Source organism: Salvelinus fontinalis, chromosome 5 (genome assembly GCF_029448725.1).
Source record: "Salvelinus fontinalis isolate EN_2023a chromosome 5, ASM2944872v1, whole genome shotgun sequence".
NCBI classification, from domain to species: Eukaryota; Metazoa; Chordata; class Actinopteri; order Salmoniformes; family Salmonidae; genus Salvelinus; species Salvelinus fontinalis.
Window position 1 is genome coordinate 29,215,025 of NC_074669.1, and position 19,549 is coordinate 29,234,573.

Consider the following 19,549-nt stretch of genomic DNA (forward strand, 5'->3'; position numbering starts at 1 on the left):
ACAGATTAGTCGGCTCGGTGATTGGAACCAGCGACCTTATGGTTACTGGCCAAACGCTTTTAACCGCTGCCACCCATAAGGTGATGGGTCAGGTCTTAGGTTAGTTTAGCCCTTCATGACTCCAATGCTACATTGGAGTCATTCCATGTCCCTTTTGATTAGCTGAGGTGATTTGGTCAAGTCTAGAAACAATTTACACTAGATACACTGTTTAACCACAGATTTCCACTGAGGATTTTTGTTTAAAACAGCTTTGAGCCGACAGTTTTTTGTTGTTGTTCCCTCCCAAATTTACATTAGCTCAGGAAATACAATGCAAAACACCTTTTGTGGGAATTTGTATTAAAACAGCGCACAATAAATATATATTTTGTATTTGTAAAATAATTTTGGGGTGCTCTGAAAGTGATATTTCTGAGGGTTTGCACACGGTCATATTGAATGGTTAGACAGAGCATCAGGACAGTTCTACACGTTTGCCCCGCTGTGGTAAACTGTTGAAATGAGAACTCTATGGCTATATGGTTCTCACAAGTTAAGGTAAGGTCAACCTCAATGCAACTTGGATTTAAAGAAAAACTGTATGTAATAAGCAACTTCTCCTTTTGAAAATGGTCTATGTGGTATCAATGAGTCAGAAACATTTATTCTAGTGTAAAGTAGACACAAATGTAAATAATATAATCTTGGACATAGTCTCGTCCAAAACAGAGATTTGCGAGATATTTAGGGGAAAAAATGATATGTCCTTGGGTTGGGTTCAATTCTGCCCACAGCTGGTAATAAGTAATAATCAATTTGGACCGCATTTGCATGCAACCCGATCGTAATGCCCATGGTCTCAATTTGGTTTGACATTCGATATCCCTATGGGGCTTGTTAGGGACCATCAGTAAATAACACAATGCATATGGGACAATATTTTAAAAACGTCAGTAGCTCCACCACATTTCAACAACTTAAAAAACGAACTTTAAATTGTTGAAATTCATATACAAATATTGAAAGCATTTAATGAGACAACTAAAAAATGTGTAACGAGACGGAAATGACTCCACATAATCCTCACAGTTTAGCATGTTCCTGTTTGCTGTAAAATGGCTGCTGGGTAAGGATGCTGCTGGTACATATGCAGCGTTTACTTTTTCGCTGTTTGATATGGCTTTGGAATTTAGCATTTTTACCAGCTTCTTGGTTTTGTCATCTGCCATTGTTTCCTCGTTCAGCTTTTTCATTTCGGACGTTTTATCTGCTCAACAACGCGCCTGTCTGGTAAGGTTGAACGCCTCTCCTCCTACTCAGCCTCCCGACAAAAGCTTCTCCCAAGCTTCTCCTAGCTTTGAATTCATGTTACCTGATGAAACTGCTGTACAATATGATCTTGTTGCCATATGATACACATTCAAATGCCAAAAAAAGCAACACTACAAAGCTCCCCCTGTCCTCCGCCGTGCCCTGATTGTATTACTGCTGACAATATCCGGCAATGTTCATGTACACCCTGTCACGTCTACTGTTGCTTGCCCCAATTATGACTTGTGCTCTGATGATTTCTGCTCTCGTAAAAGCCTGGGTTTTCTGCACATTAACACTAGAAGCTTATTACCTACAATTTATCAATTAAAAGTGTGGGTTCACAGGTCCAACCCAGATGTGTTGGTCATTACTGAGAAAGAGTGTTCTGAACACTGATGTTAACCTTTCTGGTTATAACCTTTTTCGGCAAGACGGATCTTCCAAAAGTGGTGGAGTGGCAATCTTTACCAAGGATCACCTTCAGTGCTCAAACAATTTGATTAGGTGGTTTTAAGCATTAAGCTTTCAAATATCTCTGTTGCCTGTAACCTACCTGGCCTAAGCTCTCTTCTGGCCCTTTACATTAAATCTGAATTTGTCATAATAGGTGACCTAATCTGGGACATGCTTAAACCACCACACCAAGTCTTAAAACAACGGGACTACCTAAATCTCAGATTATTACCAATCACACAAGGTATGACTCCAAACACCCAGAAAAGGCTACTCTCCTTGATGTTATCCTCACAAATACTCTTGATAGGTACCAGTCTGGTGTTTTCTGTAATGATCTTAGTGATGACTGTTTTACAGCTTGTGTTCGTAATGGTAGATCAGTTAAACAACCTGTACTGATTTGCCATAGATGATTGCTGAAAAACTTTGTTGATCAGGCCTCTGTAAATTGGTATAGAATCAGCTTGATTCTCTCTGTCGAAGATGCTTGGACCTTCTTTTTTGATATTTTCAGTGGTATTGTTAACAAGCGCACCCCCATAAAGAAAATTAGAATAAAAAAACAAGTTTAGCCCCAGGTTCGACTGTAATCTGGCAGAGTTACTACACCTCAAGAACCCCATTTGGCAAAAGGCTCGGCACACAAATTCTCAGGCTGTCGTTCAGGCAAATTAGAAATAAGTGCACTTAGGCTATCTGGAAGGCCAAAGTTAGTTACTTTTAGGAGCAGTTCTCTCTGTGGGTCTACCCCCAAGAAGTTCTGGAAAATGGTGAAAGACCTGCAGAATAAACCTTCCACCTAACAGATGCCCATGTCCCTTAGTGTTGATGATGTGGTTGTTACTGACAAGGAGCGTCTGACTGATCTCTTTAAATCACCACTTCATTAAGTCAGGATTCCTAATTGGACACAGCCACACCTCCTTGCCCATCCAACACATCCTATCCCAGCCCTTCTAATGCAATTAGCCCTGATGCTCCTCCCTCTTTCCCCCCTGCTCCGCTACAAATCTTCTCCCTGCAGGCAATCACTGAGTCTGAGGTGCTAAAGGAGCTCCTTAATAAACTTGACCCTAAAAGAAACAACTGGGTCGGATGGTTTAGATCCTTTCTTCTTTAAGGTTACAGACCCCATCATCGCAGAGCCCGTCCTCTCTGGAAAGACAGCCACGGTGCGTCCGTTATTTAAAGGGGAGCACAAGCTGGTCCAAACTGTTATAGGCCAATTTCTAACCTGTCCTGTTAATCCAAAGTGTTAGGAAAAACTTGTCAATCAATTGACTGGATTTCTTGATGCGTCAGCACATATCCAAGCTGCAGGCTAAGGTTAAATCTAGACTTGGTTTCCTCTTTCGTAATAGCTCCTCTTTTACCCCAGCTTCTAAACTAACACTGATTCAGAAGATCATCCTACCCATGCTAGATTACAGAGACGTAATTGATATATCTGCAGGTAAGGGTGTTCTCGAGCGGCTAGATGCTCTTTACAATTCGACCATCAGATTTGCCACCAATGCTCCTTATAGGTCACATGCCCGCACTCTATAGACTCTTCTGTGAACGGGCCATCTCCGTATTCCCGGTTTAAGACCCTCTTGTTGACTCTTATTTATAAAACCCTCTTAGGCCTCACTCCCCCTATCTGAGATACCTACTGCAGCCCTCATCCTTCACATAAAACACCTGTTCTGCCAGTCACATTCAGTTAAAGGTCCCCAAAGCACACGCATTCCTAAGTCGCTCCTCTTTTCAGTACGCTGCAGCTAGTGACTGGAACGAGCTGCAAAAAACAACTGGACAGTTTTATCTCCATCTCTACGTTCAAAGATTCAATCATGGACTCACTGACACTTGCGGCTGCTTCACGTGATGCATTGTGGCCTCTGCCGTTTTGCCCCTCATGCTGTTGTCTGTGCCTAACAACGTTGTTTGTGCTCCTACCATGTTGTGTTGCTGTCATGTGTTGCTACCATGTGTTGTCTTAGATCTCTTTTTGTAGTGATGCGTGTTTTGTCCCACATATTAATTTTGTTATCCCAGCCCCTGTCCCCACAGGAGGCCTGTTGCCTCTTGGTAGGCAGTCACTGTAAATAAGAATTTGTTCTTGCCTAGTTAAATAAAAGTTAAATAAAAAAATGAGTCCCATTTACATTGTGTCATTTATTGACGGTCCCTAACTAGCCCCACAGATAGGCTATCCAAAGTCAAACCAATTTTGTCACCGCCGGCTGAAGCTAATATACGAAAGAAGTTGGCTAGCTAGCTTGCTGGCTAGTCTAGGCTACTTCCAGACACAAGACCTGGTTAGAATGTTTCAAGTTATCGAGAAGGGTGAGTGACTAACTGTGTACTGTTTTGGCAGAGTGAAAGTACAAAATGTTTCCCACGTTCAAACAAACACACACCAACATCAAAGCATGCCTCAAAAACCCAAATCTCGTTCTCAGTCGCATTTCCTAATGAGGAGAAATTAAAGCGAGGCCAAATCAGGAAGTTAAACCCCCCTTTAAAAGGAAGTGTCGAGACTGGTGCAAAAAATATTGTGGAATGGAATTCTTGCACGTTTACACCAACCCAATGTTTTTTAACTTCAGTAGTCCATGTAAGAAGAATCAAATTAGCTACTTAGCGCCCGCCTTCGGCTATTGATAGCTCGTGATTCACAAACAAAGCCTTTTTGAAACATCGCCATCTCTTGGCCGCATTTACCCGCCAGATTGAGAAGCTTGAAAACCCCCCAATAAAGCTTGATAACCACAGAAGTTGAATGAACATAATTCATGATGGTTTGTATTTTATTTTAGTTCGTTTTGGGGTCAAAGATAATATATTCAGGATAGTTTTCGCTTTTCAAACAGGTTTGTTAATAATTTTATTTCAGTTTACTATAATGTTTTTTTCCCATAATTAGTTTTCGTTTCAGTTTTTGTTTACTATAATAAACTTGCTATGAAGTACTTTCAATAGAGATTAAAAGTTCTCTTTAGTCCATGACTAGGCTAAAATGACTAGCCAGGCTTGTGTTGCTCGGAGAGGGGCCGGGGTAAAGTACTGTACCTGTATCTCCAGTTCAGAGATTTGTTGCTGCAGCTCGGCCATGGCAGCGATGTTGTCAGCCTCTCTCAGCCTCACCGCCATCACCTCCTTCTTGTTCTGAAACAAAGAAATAAACACAGAGTGTCACCGAACGTGAAATGTTAACTCGCATTGTAGACTTCATTGTAGAAAAGATAGCCTATTGCATTTACGTCAGTTAGCCTATTACCTCTGCTGAAGTAATCTTTCTAGTGTTACCAAAGACATGTTAACAGCCATTGCCCCTGGGAAGCATTTTATTTATTACAGTTTAGTATGGTTCCTGAGGAAATCCCAGAGAGAAAAGGGGTGTTGCTGAGCTGCAGAGGGCAGTTTAACACACACACACACACACACACACACACACACACACACACACACACACACACACACACACACACACACACACACACACACACACACACACACACACACACACACACACACACACACACACACACACACACACACACAAGCACAGAAATGTTATCTGAAGATGTCAAAAAGTCAAAAGCAAAACAAACTGCTTCCCTGCTCAGAACCTGAAGACCTGATCTTAACAGGAGGCAACAGATCAGATAAAATAATGATTTTTGACAACTTATCAAACCAGTGATTGAGAAATATTCACATTGTCCTTTCTGGCATGGTTTCAGATTCTACGGTGGATGCATTATGCAGCATAACCAGGCCAGCACAGTTCAGTTGGCTCAGCTCTATTCGGCCCAGTAGTGTGAATAGGGTATCAATGAAAAAAGCCACCTCACCAGCCCGTTCTAGTCATCCCAACAGCAAACTTTCTTACCTTGCACTCAATCTCCGCCTGTTTGCGTTTGATCTCCTGCAGCTGAACGTACAGGCTCTTGTTCTGGGAGGTCAGCACAGTCACACGCTCCTGAAAGCCCCGGCCCTCCTGCTCCGCCCGACGCAGCTGGTTGCCATGGATCTGGTTCTGCAGGCGGGGATGGATATGGAAGGTACATTTTGGGAGGGGGCAGTTCATGCACTACACAACCCCGCTGCTATATCACAAGAAGCCACCCATTTTAAACAATTTCTATATCTTGAATCATTATTCGCCTACTACAATTGAAAGTAGTAACTTAAAATTGTCTGCCCTTTTAAACTTGGAATACATTACCGCCTTACACCAGTACATCTGGAGCTACGGATACTTTGAAAGTTAAAAATATGTACTTCTGCTGCCCCCTAGCGATTTGATAATGCAATAAAAGGGGCCATTTGAATACCCTCAAATTCAAGTTTTGTTTGTCACATGAACAAGTACAGTGAAACGCTTAACTTGCAAGCACTACCCAATAGTGCAGTATTCAATATAAACAAGTATGACTAATAAAACAGAAATAAGAAAGGAAGTTATATACAGGGTCAGTGCCAATACCACATTTACAATGTGCAGGGACACTGGAGTATTGAGGTAGATATGTACATGCAGGCAGGGATTAGGAGAAATTGACTGGTAGCAGGATAAATAAAAGTAACAATAATAATAACAGTATGGCAGTAGCATTAGTGGTGGGTGAGTGTATGTACAGTGCATTCAGAAAGTATTCGGACCCCTTGACTTTTTCCACATTGTATTAGGTTACAGTCTTATTCTAAAATTGATTAAATAAAACATGTTCCTCAATCTACACACAACACCCCATAATGACAAAGCGAAAAAAGGTTTTGTTGCAACGGTATAAAAGAAACACAGAAATACCTTATTTACATAAGTATTCAGACCCTTTGCTATGAGACTCGAAATTGAGCTCAGGTGCATCCTGTTTCTATTGATCATCCTTGAGATGTTTCTACAACTTGATTGGAGTCCACCTAGGGTAAATTCAATTGATTAGACATGATTTGGAAAGGCAAATACCAGTCTATAGAAGTTCCCACAGTTGACAGTGCATGTCAGAGCAAAGACCAAGCCATGAGGTTGAAGGAATTGTCCGTAGAGCTCAGAGACAGAATTGTGTCGAGGCACAGATCTGGTGAAGGGTACCAAAACATTTATGCAGCATTGAAGGTCCCCAAGAACACAGTGGCCTCCATCATTCTTAAATGGAAGTAGTTTGGAACCACCAAGACCCTTCCTAGAGTTGGTCGCCGGGCCAAACTGAGCAAGGGCCTTGGTCAGGGAGGTGACCAAGAACCCGATTGTCACTCTAACAGAGCTCCTCTGTTGAGATGGGAAAACCTTCCAGAACAATAACCATATCTGCAGCACTCCACCAATCAGGCCTTTATGGTAGAGTGGCCAGACGGAAGCCACTCCTCAGTAAAAAGCACATGAGAGTTTTCAAAAAGGCACTTAAAGGACTCCCAGACCACGAAAAACAAGATTCTCTGGTCTGATGAAACCAAGAATGAACTCTTTGGCCTGAATGCCAAGCTTCACGTCTGGGGAAGCCTGGCACCATCCCTACTGTGAAGCACGGTGGTGGCAGCATCATGCTGTTTTAGCGGCAGGGAAAGATGAATGGAACAAAGTACAGAGAGATCCTTGATGAAAACCTGCTCCAGAGCACTCAGGACCTCAGACTGGGGCGAAGGTTCACCTTCCAACACAATAACCCTAAGCACACAGCCAAGACAATGCAGGAGTGGCTTCGGGACAAGTCTCAAAGTCCTTGAGTGTCTCAGCCAGAGCCCAGACTTGAACCCAATCGAACATCCCTGGAGAGACCGGAAAATAGCTGTGTAGAGAAGAATGGAATAAACTCCTCAAATACAGGTGTGCCAAGCTTGTTTCGTTACACCCAAGAAGACTTGAGGCTGCAATCACCGCCAAAGGTGCTTCAACAAAGTACTGAGTAAAGGGTTTGAATACTTATTTAAATATGATATCATTTATTTATTTATACATTTGCAAAAATGTCTAAAACCCTCTTTTGTCATTATGGGGTTTTGTGTGTAGATTGATAAGAAAAAAACAATTTAATCAATATTAGAATAAGGATGTAATCTAATATAATGTGTAAAAAGTCAAGGGGTTGGAATACTTTCCGAATGCACTGTGTGGATGTTTGTGTGTGTGCGCGCAAAGTGTGTCAGTGTAGGTGTGATAGACGGATATACATGTAAACAGGGCACATACACGCATGTCAAGATACAGGTAGACTACTAATATTTCTACAAAGGCTTAGCTGTGTGTGTGCCCTCTGACCTGTGTCTCCAGCTCCATCATCCTCTGTCGTGACTCTCTGAGCTCTGCCTGGGCCTCCGCCTCCCGTAGTCTGACACTCATTAGCTCGTCCTGCAGCTCAGACATAGCGTTCTTCTTAGGGCTGTCCTTCCAGCGGCCCGCCGTACGCGCCAGGTGACGCTGTAAGAGCAGGTGGAGACGCACGCAATCAACCAAAGATGATCGGACTCTACACACGACTCTTACCAACTGAGCTCCTTCAGTCCAGTCACAGCCTAAGCTTCCCTCATATAAAATTATACTATATTATACTATATTTAGCTGTTCCTTACCTGCCAGTGCTCCTCCAGGTCTCTGACCTGTTGTCTGAGCTCCTTCTGCCCAGTCACAGCCTCAGCCTCTCTCAGCTTCACTGCTATCAGCTCCTCCTGCAACCGCACTACGTTGGTGTCATCTGGCAGAGACGTGTTCCTCTGAGGAGAGAGCCAGAAACATACAAACAGTCACAACCAAAACAATGACTGCGAAGACCCAAATTCAGGGTGTGGAGTATGCTGGATAGGGACAGTAAAATACCAGGGATGTGTTCAGCAGGGCGCAATGTTGTGGAATTTACAGAAAGAAAAATATTATGTAGATTCTATTCAGATTTTCATCTCTGTCACATGAAATCACTTGCACCAGGTGCGCTTTTTAGAACAGTGTTTTAGAACAGTGTTTTAGAACAGTATTTCCGCTAATTGCATTTTGGCAGATGTCCCTTCACATTGGCTGCTTCATTACAGTAGTTGCATGTTCCATAATATTGCTTCGTGGCTATTGTTGCATGTTTGAAAGTCCCCAAAAAACAATGTTCCTTGTAGGGCTGTGGCGATACCAGTATCGCAATATCTTTTCCATGGCAAAAATAAAAACACGAAACAGAAACGTTAGATTCGCGATAAAAAAAATAGCAAAGTAATTTCCAATTATGTCGACATAAGCAGCGTTCACTGTGAATGCAGTCTCTACTAAAGCGGGAACAAAGACTTTAAATTTCAATCACGCTGGCAGGAGAGGCGTGTACCGATAGGACGCATAGGGGGTGAATATTAAGCCTCTAAAACCGATAAATCAACTTATTCCCAGGCAACTGGGAGTGTGAGTGATCGGTTTTGTACAACAGCGAACCAGTCAGATGTAAAGCGGTGCGGCGATATGAATTCAACAAGCCATGGCTTCCCCCAGAGGAAAAGACGACGAGCAACTTGGAGACGCAAACGACAGTAATAAACAGTTCAAGGCTATCCAGGGAAACGTAGCTTAAAAACGGGATCTCAGCCGTAAGAAGTTAACGGGATCGACTTGACAACAACCAGTGAAAGTGCAGGGCGCCAAATTCAAACAACAGAAATCTCATAATTAAAATTCCTCAAACATACAAATATTTTACACCATTTTAAAGATCAACTTCTTGTTAATCCCACCACAGTATCCGATTTCAAAAGGCCTTTACGACGAAAGCACACCATCTGATTATGTTAGGTCAGTACCTAGTCACAGAAAAACACAGCCATTTTTCCAGCCCAAGAGAGGAGTCACAAAAAGCTGATATAGAGATAAAATTAATCACTAACCTTTGATGATCTTCATCAGATGACACTCATAGGACTTCATGTTACACAATACATGTAAGGTTTGTTCGATAAAGTTCAGATTTATATCCAAATATCTTAGTTTACATTGGCGCGTTATGTTCAGTAATGTTTTGCCTGCAAAACATCCGGTGAATTTGCAGAGAGCCACATCAATTTACAGAAATACTCATAATAAACATTAATAAAGATAAGTGTTTCACATGGAACTTTAGATAAACTTCTCCTTAATGCAACCGCTGTGTCAGATTTTTTTTTTAATTAACGGAAAAAGCACACCATGCAATAATCTGAGTACGGCACTCAGACACAAAAACAAGCCATACAGGTACCCGCAATGTTGTGGAGTCAACAGAAGTCTGAAATAGCATTATAAATATTCACTTACCTTTGATGATCTTCATCAGAATGCACTCCCAGGAATCCCAGTTCCAAAATAAATGTTTGTTTTGTTCGATAAAGTCCATAATTTATGTCCAAACACCTCCCTTTTGTTCGCGCGTTTAGGTCAAAAATTCAAATTCATGACCCGCAGGCCAGACGAAAAGTAAAAAAAAATCCATTACAGTTCGTAGAAACATGTCAAACGATGTATAGAATCAATCTTTAGGATGTTTTTAACATAAATCTTCAATAATGTTTCAACCGGAGAATTCCTTTGTCTTTAGAAAGGAAAAGGAACGCAGCTACCTCTCACGGGGGCGCACCTGAGTGAGCTTGTGGCACTCTGCCAGACCCCTGACTCAATCAACTCTCATTCCCTCATCCTTCACAGTAGAAGCATCAAACAAGGTTCTAAAGACTGTTGACATCTAGTGGAAGCCTTAGGAAGTGCAATATGACCCCATAGACACTGTATATTGGATAGGCAAACCTACAAACCTCAGATTTCCCACTTCCTGGTTTGATTTTATCTAAGGTTTTGCCTGCCATATGAGTTCTGTTATACTCACAGACATCATTCACACAGTTTTAGAAACTTCAGATTGTTTTCTATCAAAATATACCAATAATATGCATATCTTAGCTTCTGGGCCTGAGTAGCAGGCAGTTTACTCTGGGCACCTTATTCATCCAAGCTACTCAATACTGCCCCCAGCCATAAGAAGTTAAATGCTCTCAATGCACAACAAAACAAATTAACTGCAACAATCTCATTACAAAAGTGGATTCGCTCGAAAAGAAAGTAGCGGCTATCGTGTCAGAAACGCACAAACAAGGCATGCGCATTAACGAAGATAACAAAATTAGCATTTTGGAAAAGTTGCAAACTTTAGAAAATTAATTGGACCAGCAAGAACACAGAACGAGTAACGTTAGAACAATTTGAATATTGCCCTTACCGGAAGACGAGGAAATAGGATACCTTTCTAGCTACGATTTAACTATACTACAATGTAATTGTATTTATTTTTGTGACCTGTAAACCTGTAAGAGTTCGGGACAGATTAAGAGAGGATGTCAAGTCATTATTCCTTGTTGTCATTATAGCTAAAGCACAATGGTGGTTATTGGTGGCTCTATCCAAGGGATTGGAACGAGGTGACTGGGAGGGCATCAAACATTTCTCTGAGGTGTGTGTGTGGGCAACTCACTCCAGTCTCTAGGTGGACCCACTCTCCCCATGTAGACCCCCACCAGCCACTATATTTTAATTTACTAGGTAATGCAAACTGACCACAATACTTAAGTTGCAATCTTTCTCCAATGTATGTGCAATAACAATCTACAGACTGTTGGTACATAAGAAGAGGAGAGGGAGCTTAAAAGCCCTAAAAAGGCATAGCGCCTGCTAAAATGTTTTATCTGATTCTTCAATAATAGACGGAACAGACAAGGTTAACTTTGATTTTAAATTTGATACAAGCCAAAGCCAAATTAATCCTACTTATTACATGGACTGTGCGCAGGCTCTATGATGGGAAAAAACATATGGTTCTTGAACACTTAAATGTCATTTTCCTGCAAGAGTTACATTTCAAAAAAGGAGAAATGTATTATTTAAAGAGGAGCTGGGTTGGAGAGGCCTATGCTGCAGCCTACTGTAATAACAGCAGAGGTCTAGGCATCATGATAAAGAAGAATACACAATTTTCCCTTATATCCCAGCACATGGACCAAGAAGGCCATTTTCTAATGTTTAATTATACCTTACATGGTGAAAATACACATTGATTTCATTGTATATCCCATCAGGGCAAATTTTGTGTTTTTAGATAGCTTGAATTCTATATTAGATCAATTTCAGACAATAAACCTCCAGAAAGTCTGAAAAATTTAGTCTCTACAAATAATTTACAAGTCACCTGGAGATGAATATTGCCAACTACAGTACAAAAGACTACTCATTTTTTACCTCAAAATAAGAAAAGCTATACAAGACTTCACCACATATTTATTTCCTAATTGCTCAACAATTTACTGGGTAAAAAAAAAACATGATATAGTAAGTGTTGGTCCCATGTTTCATGAGGTGAAAATAAAAGATCCCAGAAATGTCCCATACTCACAAAAAGCTTACTTCTCAAATGTTCTGCACACATTTGTTTACATCCCTGTTAGTGAGCATTTCTCCTTTGCCAAGATAATGAATCCACCTGACAGGTGTGGCATATCAAAAAGCTGATTAAACAGCATACGCATTACACAGGTGCACCTTGTGCAGGGGACAATGAAAGGCCACTCTAAAATGTGCAGTTTTGTCACACAACTATGCCACAGATGTCTCAAGTTTTGAGGGAGCATGCATTTGGGATGCTAACTGCAGGAATATCCACCAGAATATAATTTTAATTTGTCTACCATAAACTGACTCAAACATTGTTTTAGAGAATTTGGTAGTATGTCCAACCTGCCTCACAACCGCAGACCAAATTTAACCACGCCAGGGCAGGACCTCCGAGTGCTGAAGTGCGTAAAAATCGTTTGTCCTCAGTTGCAACACTCACTACCGAGTTCCAAACTGCCTCGAAGGAACGTCAGCACAAGAACTGTTTGTCAGGAGCTTCATGAATTGGGTTTCCATGGTCGAGCAGACACACACAAGCCTAAGATCACCATGTGCAATGCCAAGTGTTAGCTGGAGCGTTGTAAAGCTCGCCTCCACGACTCTGGAACAGTGAAACGCGTTCTCTGGAGTGATGAATCACAGTTCACCATCTGGCAATCCGATGGACAAATCTGGGTTTTGCGGATGCCAGGAGAACACTACCTGCCCCAATGCATAGTGCCAACTGCAAAGTTTGGTGGAGGAGAAACAATGGTTGATGGCTGTTTTTAATGGTTCGGGCTAGGTCCCTTAGTTCCAATGAAGGGAAATCTGTGCTTCAAACTTTGTGGCAACAATTTGGGGAAGGCCCTTTCCTGTTTCAGCATGACAATGACCCCGTGCACAAAGCAAGGTCCATAGAGAAATAATTTGTCGAGATCCGTGTGGAAGAACTTGACTGGCCTGCACAGAGCGCTAACCTCAACCCCACCGAACACCTTTGATATGAATCGGAACGCGGACAGCGAGCCAGGCCTAATCGCCCAACATCAGTGACAGACCTCACTAATTATGTTGTGGCTAAATGGAAGCAAGTCCCTGGCCGCAGCAATGTTCCAACATCTAGTGGATGCCTTCCCAGAAGAGTGGAGGCTGTTATAGAAGCAAAAGGGGGGACCAACTTCATATTAATGCCATGATTTTGGAATGATATGTTTGACGAGCAGGTGTCCGCATACCTTTGGTCATGTAGTGTATTTAAGGAGCGCATGGTGCCAGTATTGGAGGATTTGGATTAATGACAAATCTATGGATAGCATGATTGTTTCTGTCAAACAGGTAGGCCTAACTCTTATTTTATTGAATAGGAAGAAATAGGCTCCAACAAAGCCCTTGTTGTTAGTGAAGTCGAATTAATATGGAGGAATGTTGTTGAAATGAATTGGGAACCATTTGCTGTCCACCTGTTTCATTATGCCGCCCACTTGCCTTTTTAGTTTACTTTCTCCTGCACGCTCTCCTCATTAATAAGTTCATGATTGAAAAAGTGTCCTGTGACATTGTAATACATTTGGTCTCCAGTCTATGAGCTACAAAAAACAACACACGTAGGCTACATAATTTAGTCTATATTAAATACATTTTAGGGAGCGTTAGTCTCTCCAACATCACCCTGACAAGGCACGCTGGGCATGGATAAGCTAAATATTTTGAGCCCCTGCCTTTGGCCAAGTGGGCACTACTTATCATGGGGCAGCATCAGCGCTCACTTAAATAGCCCTCATGCCACTGGGTGAGAGAAGTTATTGTTTTGAGGCAGAATAATGTAATGTGTTGTTGGAGGTGCATCTTTAGCTCAGAAAATGGCGCCCTCGTCGAACTGCCGCTCTAGGCAGCTTTCTAATCCTGCCTAATGGGCAGGCCGGCCTTGGGGCCTAATCATAGAATTATATTTAGAATCCCTATTAACTCAATAGCATATCTGTGGGCCATAAAGATTTGTCATTTAACTTTTAAAATGTATGACCTTTTATCGTGGCATAAACACAACCAGTCATGATGTTTTAATCTAATTGTCAATCACTTCAAAAGGGCGACTTTACTAGGCTACCCGCGCACGTTCATCCACTCGCAACTTATTTCCTGCCTCCAAACAGTGGTGAATGGAAGGAGACATATTTTACACAAAAAAAACCCCAAAAGTGTCATGACATTTGCCGATTTTCATTAGACCAGAATTAATGCCTTCACAGCTGTCGTCGCGCGTCTCCTGTCGGCCACGTATCTCTGCCTCGGCCAAATGTCAATGTTCTTGTTGAACCACATCACATTTTAGAACGTAGGCTATACACCTACCGCATGTTTTCAAGTCCATTCGCTCATTTTTCATGCCTCATATGCGAGCGATAAATAATGGTGTAATAGCCAACAGTTTTAGACATTTTGTTTTCATTATTGTGATAGGCTCATGTTTTACTGGAACGGCGTGATAGGCTCATGTTTTAACGGAACGGAGTACCCACACGGCTTCTTATGGACGGAACGGCGTACCCACACGGCTTCTTATGGACGGAACGGCGTACCCACACGGCTTCTTACGCACGGAACGGCGTACCCACACGGCTTCTTATGGACGGAACGGCGTACCCACACGGCTTCTTACGCACGGAACGGCGTACCCACACGGCTTCTTACGGACGGAACGGCGTACCCACACGGCTTCTTACGCACGGAACGGCGTACCCACACGGCTTCTTACGGACGGAACGGCGTACCCACACGGCTTCTTACGGACGGAACGGCGTACCCACACGGCTTCTTATGGACGGAACGGCGTACCCACACGGCTTCTTATGGACGGAACGGCGTACCCACACGGCTTCTTACGGACGGAACGGCGTACCCACACGGCTTCTTACGGACGGAACGGCGTACCCACACGGCTTCTTACGGACGGAACGGCGTACCCACACGGCTTCTTATGGACGGAACGGCGTACCCACACGGCTTCTTATGGACGGAACGGCGTACCCACACGGCTTCTTATGGACGGAACGGCGTACCCACACGGCTTCTTATGGACGGAACGGCGTACTGGACCACACCGCCTTACTTTCACATGTATTACACAAGAGACACAATTCTCACTGAGGGTGCAGTCAGACACTCGATGGGTTGGACAGTACTTTTCTCGTCAATCTTGAAAAACGTATACTTAACTGGAAAATAAATAAATAAATCAACCTATCCTCCATCGTTAAAACAATGGAAAGGCCAAATGCTTTATTATCTAAATGTTGAAAGTGCGTGGGCAACGGTCAGAAACAAAATGGTGCAGTTTGAGGTCATGTGGCGGAGAGTGATGCGGGTGCTGGAGATATGGTTGTGGATGTTTGTGTGTGTTTGTATGTTTTGTATTGTAAAACAATTTTCAATTACAAAATTCAATCACTCACACCGTAATGATGAATTTCCACAATGTGGATTGAATAGACCCCTAAATAAATGTGACTCTGGATGAAGACGTCGTTTGTTTCCAACATTAGGGCTGTTTTCCTCAAAGTTAAATTCGCTGCGCATTTTATGTCTTTGCCATGATACTAACAAGTATTGCAATACTGGTATCGTCCCAGTTCCTTGTAGGCATGCATATTATTTTCTGTTGGTCACATCATTTTACAAAACAAATGTAACCTGTTGTTAACTGGTTAATGGGGGTCAGTTAGTCGGCAGCATCATTTTATGAAATTTGCATCCCTAATGTAGAACAAACATGCCTCTAGTCTCTACATGCAGAAACGGAATCACATCAGCTCTAGTCATGACATTTCTATCCGCAATATCCCACAATGTTTACCTATTCCAGGTGGAATGCCTGACAGAGGAGTTGGACTAGGCAGCACTGTGACAGTGAGTGAATTCATGAGACAGTCTGAGCCAGGTAACACACCTTCTCTATGTCCAGGATCTTGTCTTGCATCTCTTTGAGGGCACACTGGGACTCTGCCTCCTTTAGCCTGGCCTGAACCAGCTCTCTCTCCAGCTGCAGGATAGACTCCTCTGTGTAGCAGGGGATGCCCTTCTACAGTAGGGAGAAAGGACAGGGAGGACCAGGAGAGAGTGAGGAAGAAATATTATTTGATACACCTTTTGAAATTGTTTCCCCAGACTTAAAATTAGTCAATGGAGAATCTCCATTTATGGTGCATTATAGTCCAGGACTAGGCTTTATTGGTCTCCGGGAAACTGGCCAGTAGTGTCCTTTAGGTTAGTCTGAGTAGGAATGCGTTAGAATCTCGAAATAACACTGGATATTCAAATGACCTACTTAAAATCAAATTACAATACACACATTGTTTCTAAACAATATAAATGTTATATATTTTCATTTAATATATTTGTATATATGAACATAGTATTGTAAAAAAATATATATAACATTTGAGAAATCAACATGAGAAATGCATTGTTATTGTGCTGGAACTTAGAAGTAGCTATCTAACTTACTAAATTGCACACCACTAACAACCCCTCAAATACACCAAGCAGTATAGCGCCTCACTTTCAAAAACATATTCTCAATTTCATCCTTGATTTCCACAGAGGACAGCAAATTAGCCTCACTCTCCCAAATCATTATAAATGTTTAATGGCTATAGCAGCTCATTGTCAGAGCAAGAGAGCACATTATGTAAAACACCGCAGTGCAGACATCACAACACGTTTCACTAAATCAGCTCATCAATATTAAAGGGTCTGTTTAGCACCAAGATAGGGTCCCACTGGGGTACCACACACACAGCTCTGACTCCACATTACATACACCCACAGCAGCTCCTTATAAATTCATGAATCCTTTCCAGGAGTATGCTAATGACTGCAAAAGGTGGTTGCACTGCGCAAACAGCATGCCCCAATTTGAAGTAATGCATTGAAACAGGATCATTCTGTATAGAGTAAGAAGAGAGAGAGTTTGTGGTCTGCAGTGAAGAGGTGGCGAGAATCCATCTCCACTGTCACATTCACTGACTGCGAATTTGTTGCTAAGCAGCGTACATATTTTGATTAAGTGTGAAAAGTAAACATTGCCAACACAGGATATACATACAGTGCCTTCGGAAAGTATTCAGACACCTTGACTTATTCCACATTTCGTTACAGCCTTTTTCTAAAATGGATTAAAAAACAAAAATGATCTACATACAACAGCAATCTACAACAGAAATCTACATACAATACCCCATAATGACAAAGCGAAAACAGGTTTAGACATTTTTGCAAATAAAAAACTAAAATACATTTACATAAATATTCAGACCCTTTGCTAAGAGATTCGAAATTGAGCTCAGGTGCGTCTTTGAGATGTTTCTACAACTTGGAATCCACCTGTGGTAAATTAAATGAATTGATCTAGAGGCAAAAGAAACGCACACCAATTTAGGCGAGGTGCTGGCTAGCAGAGTAGAACACCTGAAAAATTATTTGGCTACATAGGCCTACAAATATTTACAATAGCAACATCACAAATTCAATTGATTGGACATGATTTGGAAAGGTACACACCTGTCTATATAATGTCCCACAGTTGACAGTGTACGTCAGAGAAAAAACAAGTCATGAGGTCGAAGGAATTGTCCGTAGAGCTCCGAGACAGAATTGTGTTGAGGCACAGATCTGGGGAAAGGTACCAAAACATTTCTGCAGCATTGAAGGTCCCCAAGAACCCAGAGGCCTCCATCATTCTTAAATGGAAGAAGTTTGGAACCACCAAGACTCTTCCTAGAGCTGGCCGCCCGGCCAAACTGAGCAATCGGGGAAGAAGGGCCTTGGTCAGGGAAGTGACCAAGAAGCTGATAGTAACTCTGACAGAGCTCCAGAGTTCCTCTGTGGAGATGGGAGAACCTTCCAGAAGGACAGCCATCTCTGCAGCACTCCACCAACCAGGCCTTTATGGTTGAGAAACAATATTCTCTGGTCTGATGAAACCAATATTGAACTCTGGCCTGAATGCCAAGCATCACGTCTGGTGGACACCTGGCACCATCCCTACGATGAAGCATGGTGGGGGCAGCATCATGCTGTGGGGATGTTTATCAGAGGCAGGGACTGGGAGACTAGTCAGGATCGAGGGAAAGATGAAAGGCACAAAGTACAGAGAGATCCTTGATGAAAACCTGCTCCAGAGCGCTCAAGGCCTCAGGACTGGGGTGAAGGTTCACCATCCAACAGGACAACGACACTAAGCACACAGCCAAGACAACGCAGGAGTAGCTTCGGGACAAGTCTCTGAATGTCCTTGAGTGGCCCAGCCAGAGCCCGGACTTGAACCCGATAGAACATCTCTGGAAAGACCTGAAAATAGCTGTGCAGCAACGCTCCTCATCCAATCTGACAGAGTTTGAGAGGATCTGCAGAGAAGAATGGGAGAAACTCCTGGTTTTGCTATGTCATTATCTGGTATTGTGTGCAGATTGCTGAAAAAAAAAGATTCCTTCATTTTTAGAATAAGGATGTAACCTCACAAAATATGGAAAAAGTCAAGGGGTCTGAATACTTTCCAAAGGCACTGTATACATGGCTAGTTCTCAAGACATGAAATGTGGACAGAAGAAACTCTGTATTCAGTCACTGCCCATGCATCCAGTGTTAAAACAAAAGCTGCATCTTATTCAATCGCATGACTATCTGACCTAGGGCTTTATACGAAATCATTAAATAGTGAACACCAACAAGCCAAAATAGTTGCGCCACATCAGGAGACATTTCAACAATCTCAATTTCCTGTGCCTGAGTCAGACATGGAGACCAGATCACTGATCCGAGCCTGATGGATGGAGGGTTGACCAGGCCTGGGCTGATGATCATCCCTACCAGAGGTGGCACTGTAATATGTGCCCCTTAGCAGGAGCTTTAATCCAAAGCGCCTTCCAGTACAGTAAGTGCATACATTTGTAGTATGTGAATGTGATCCCTGGAATTGTCATCGCCAGACTAAATCAACTGAGCCATACAGGAACATGAGCACTGTGTTACTCCTTACCAATAGTGGTCTCTGCTGGAGCTCCCTGATGGTGCTCTGTGCCAGCTCCAGTTGAGCTGTGGCCTCTTCGCTCTGCTGCCTGACCGTGGCCAGCTCCCGCACGACCAGGTAGGTCTCCTCTGCCTCCTGGGCGTGTGTCACTTGTCCCTTTAGGACATTACCAACCGACGTTGGGGTGAGCAGGGAGCACCACGAGGGTGGGATGAACGGAAGGGGTGGGCATATCAAAGATGATATAAATAAAGCAGGATTGGAGGTTTTTAATTTTAAAACGCATGCTGTTTTTTCTCTCTGCAAAAGTTTAAGATTGAGTCTCTTTGGTGGACTCGAATTGATAGCTCTAAGCATTTTCTTTTGGCATGGTTCAAGATACTTAGGCATGCTGTTATGGGTGATTACATGCACTT

At 42.6% G+C, this 19,549-nt stretch overlaps 1 protein-coding gene across 7 annotated transcripts in view; it reads right to left on the reverse strand.

Annotated features, from left to right (window-relative positions):
* The window catches only part of LOC129855444 (ecotropic viral integration site 5 protein homolog), a 100,971-nt gene that overhangs the window by 28,350 nt on the left and 53,072 nt on the right, over positions 1-19,549 (reverse strand). For 6 of the 7 annotated variants that reach the window (XM_055923106.1, XM_055923105.1, XM_055923112.1 and 3 more), the window contains 6 exons: positions 19,143-19,289; positions 16,053-16,184; positions 8,314-8,454; positions 8,003-8,161; positions 5,633-5,779; positions 4,810-4,905 (listed from right to left, as the gene is read on the reverse strand). In XM_055923106.1, coding sequence (XP_055779081.1) covers positions 4,810-4,905; positions 5,633-5,779; positions 8,003-8,161; positions 8,314-8,454; positions 16,053-16,184; positions 19,143-19,289 — 822 coding nt within the window. The remainder of the gene's footprint in view (positions 1-4,809; positions 4,906-5,632; positions 5,780-8,002; positions 8,162-8,313; positions 8,455-16,052; positions 16,185-19,142; positions 19,290-19,549) is intronic. The other variant, XM_055923107.1, reaches the window with a different exon arrangement.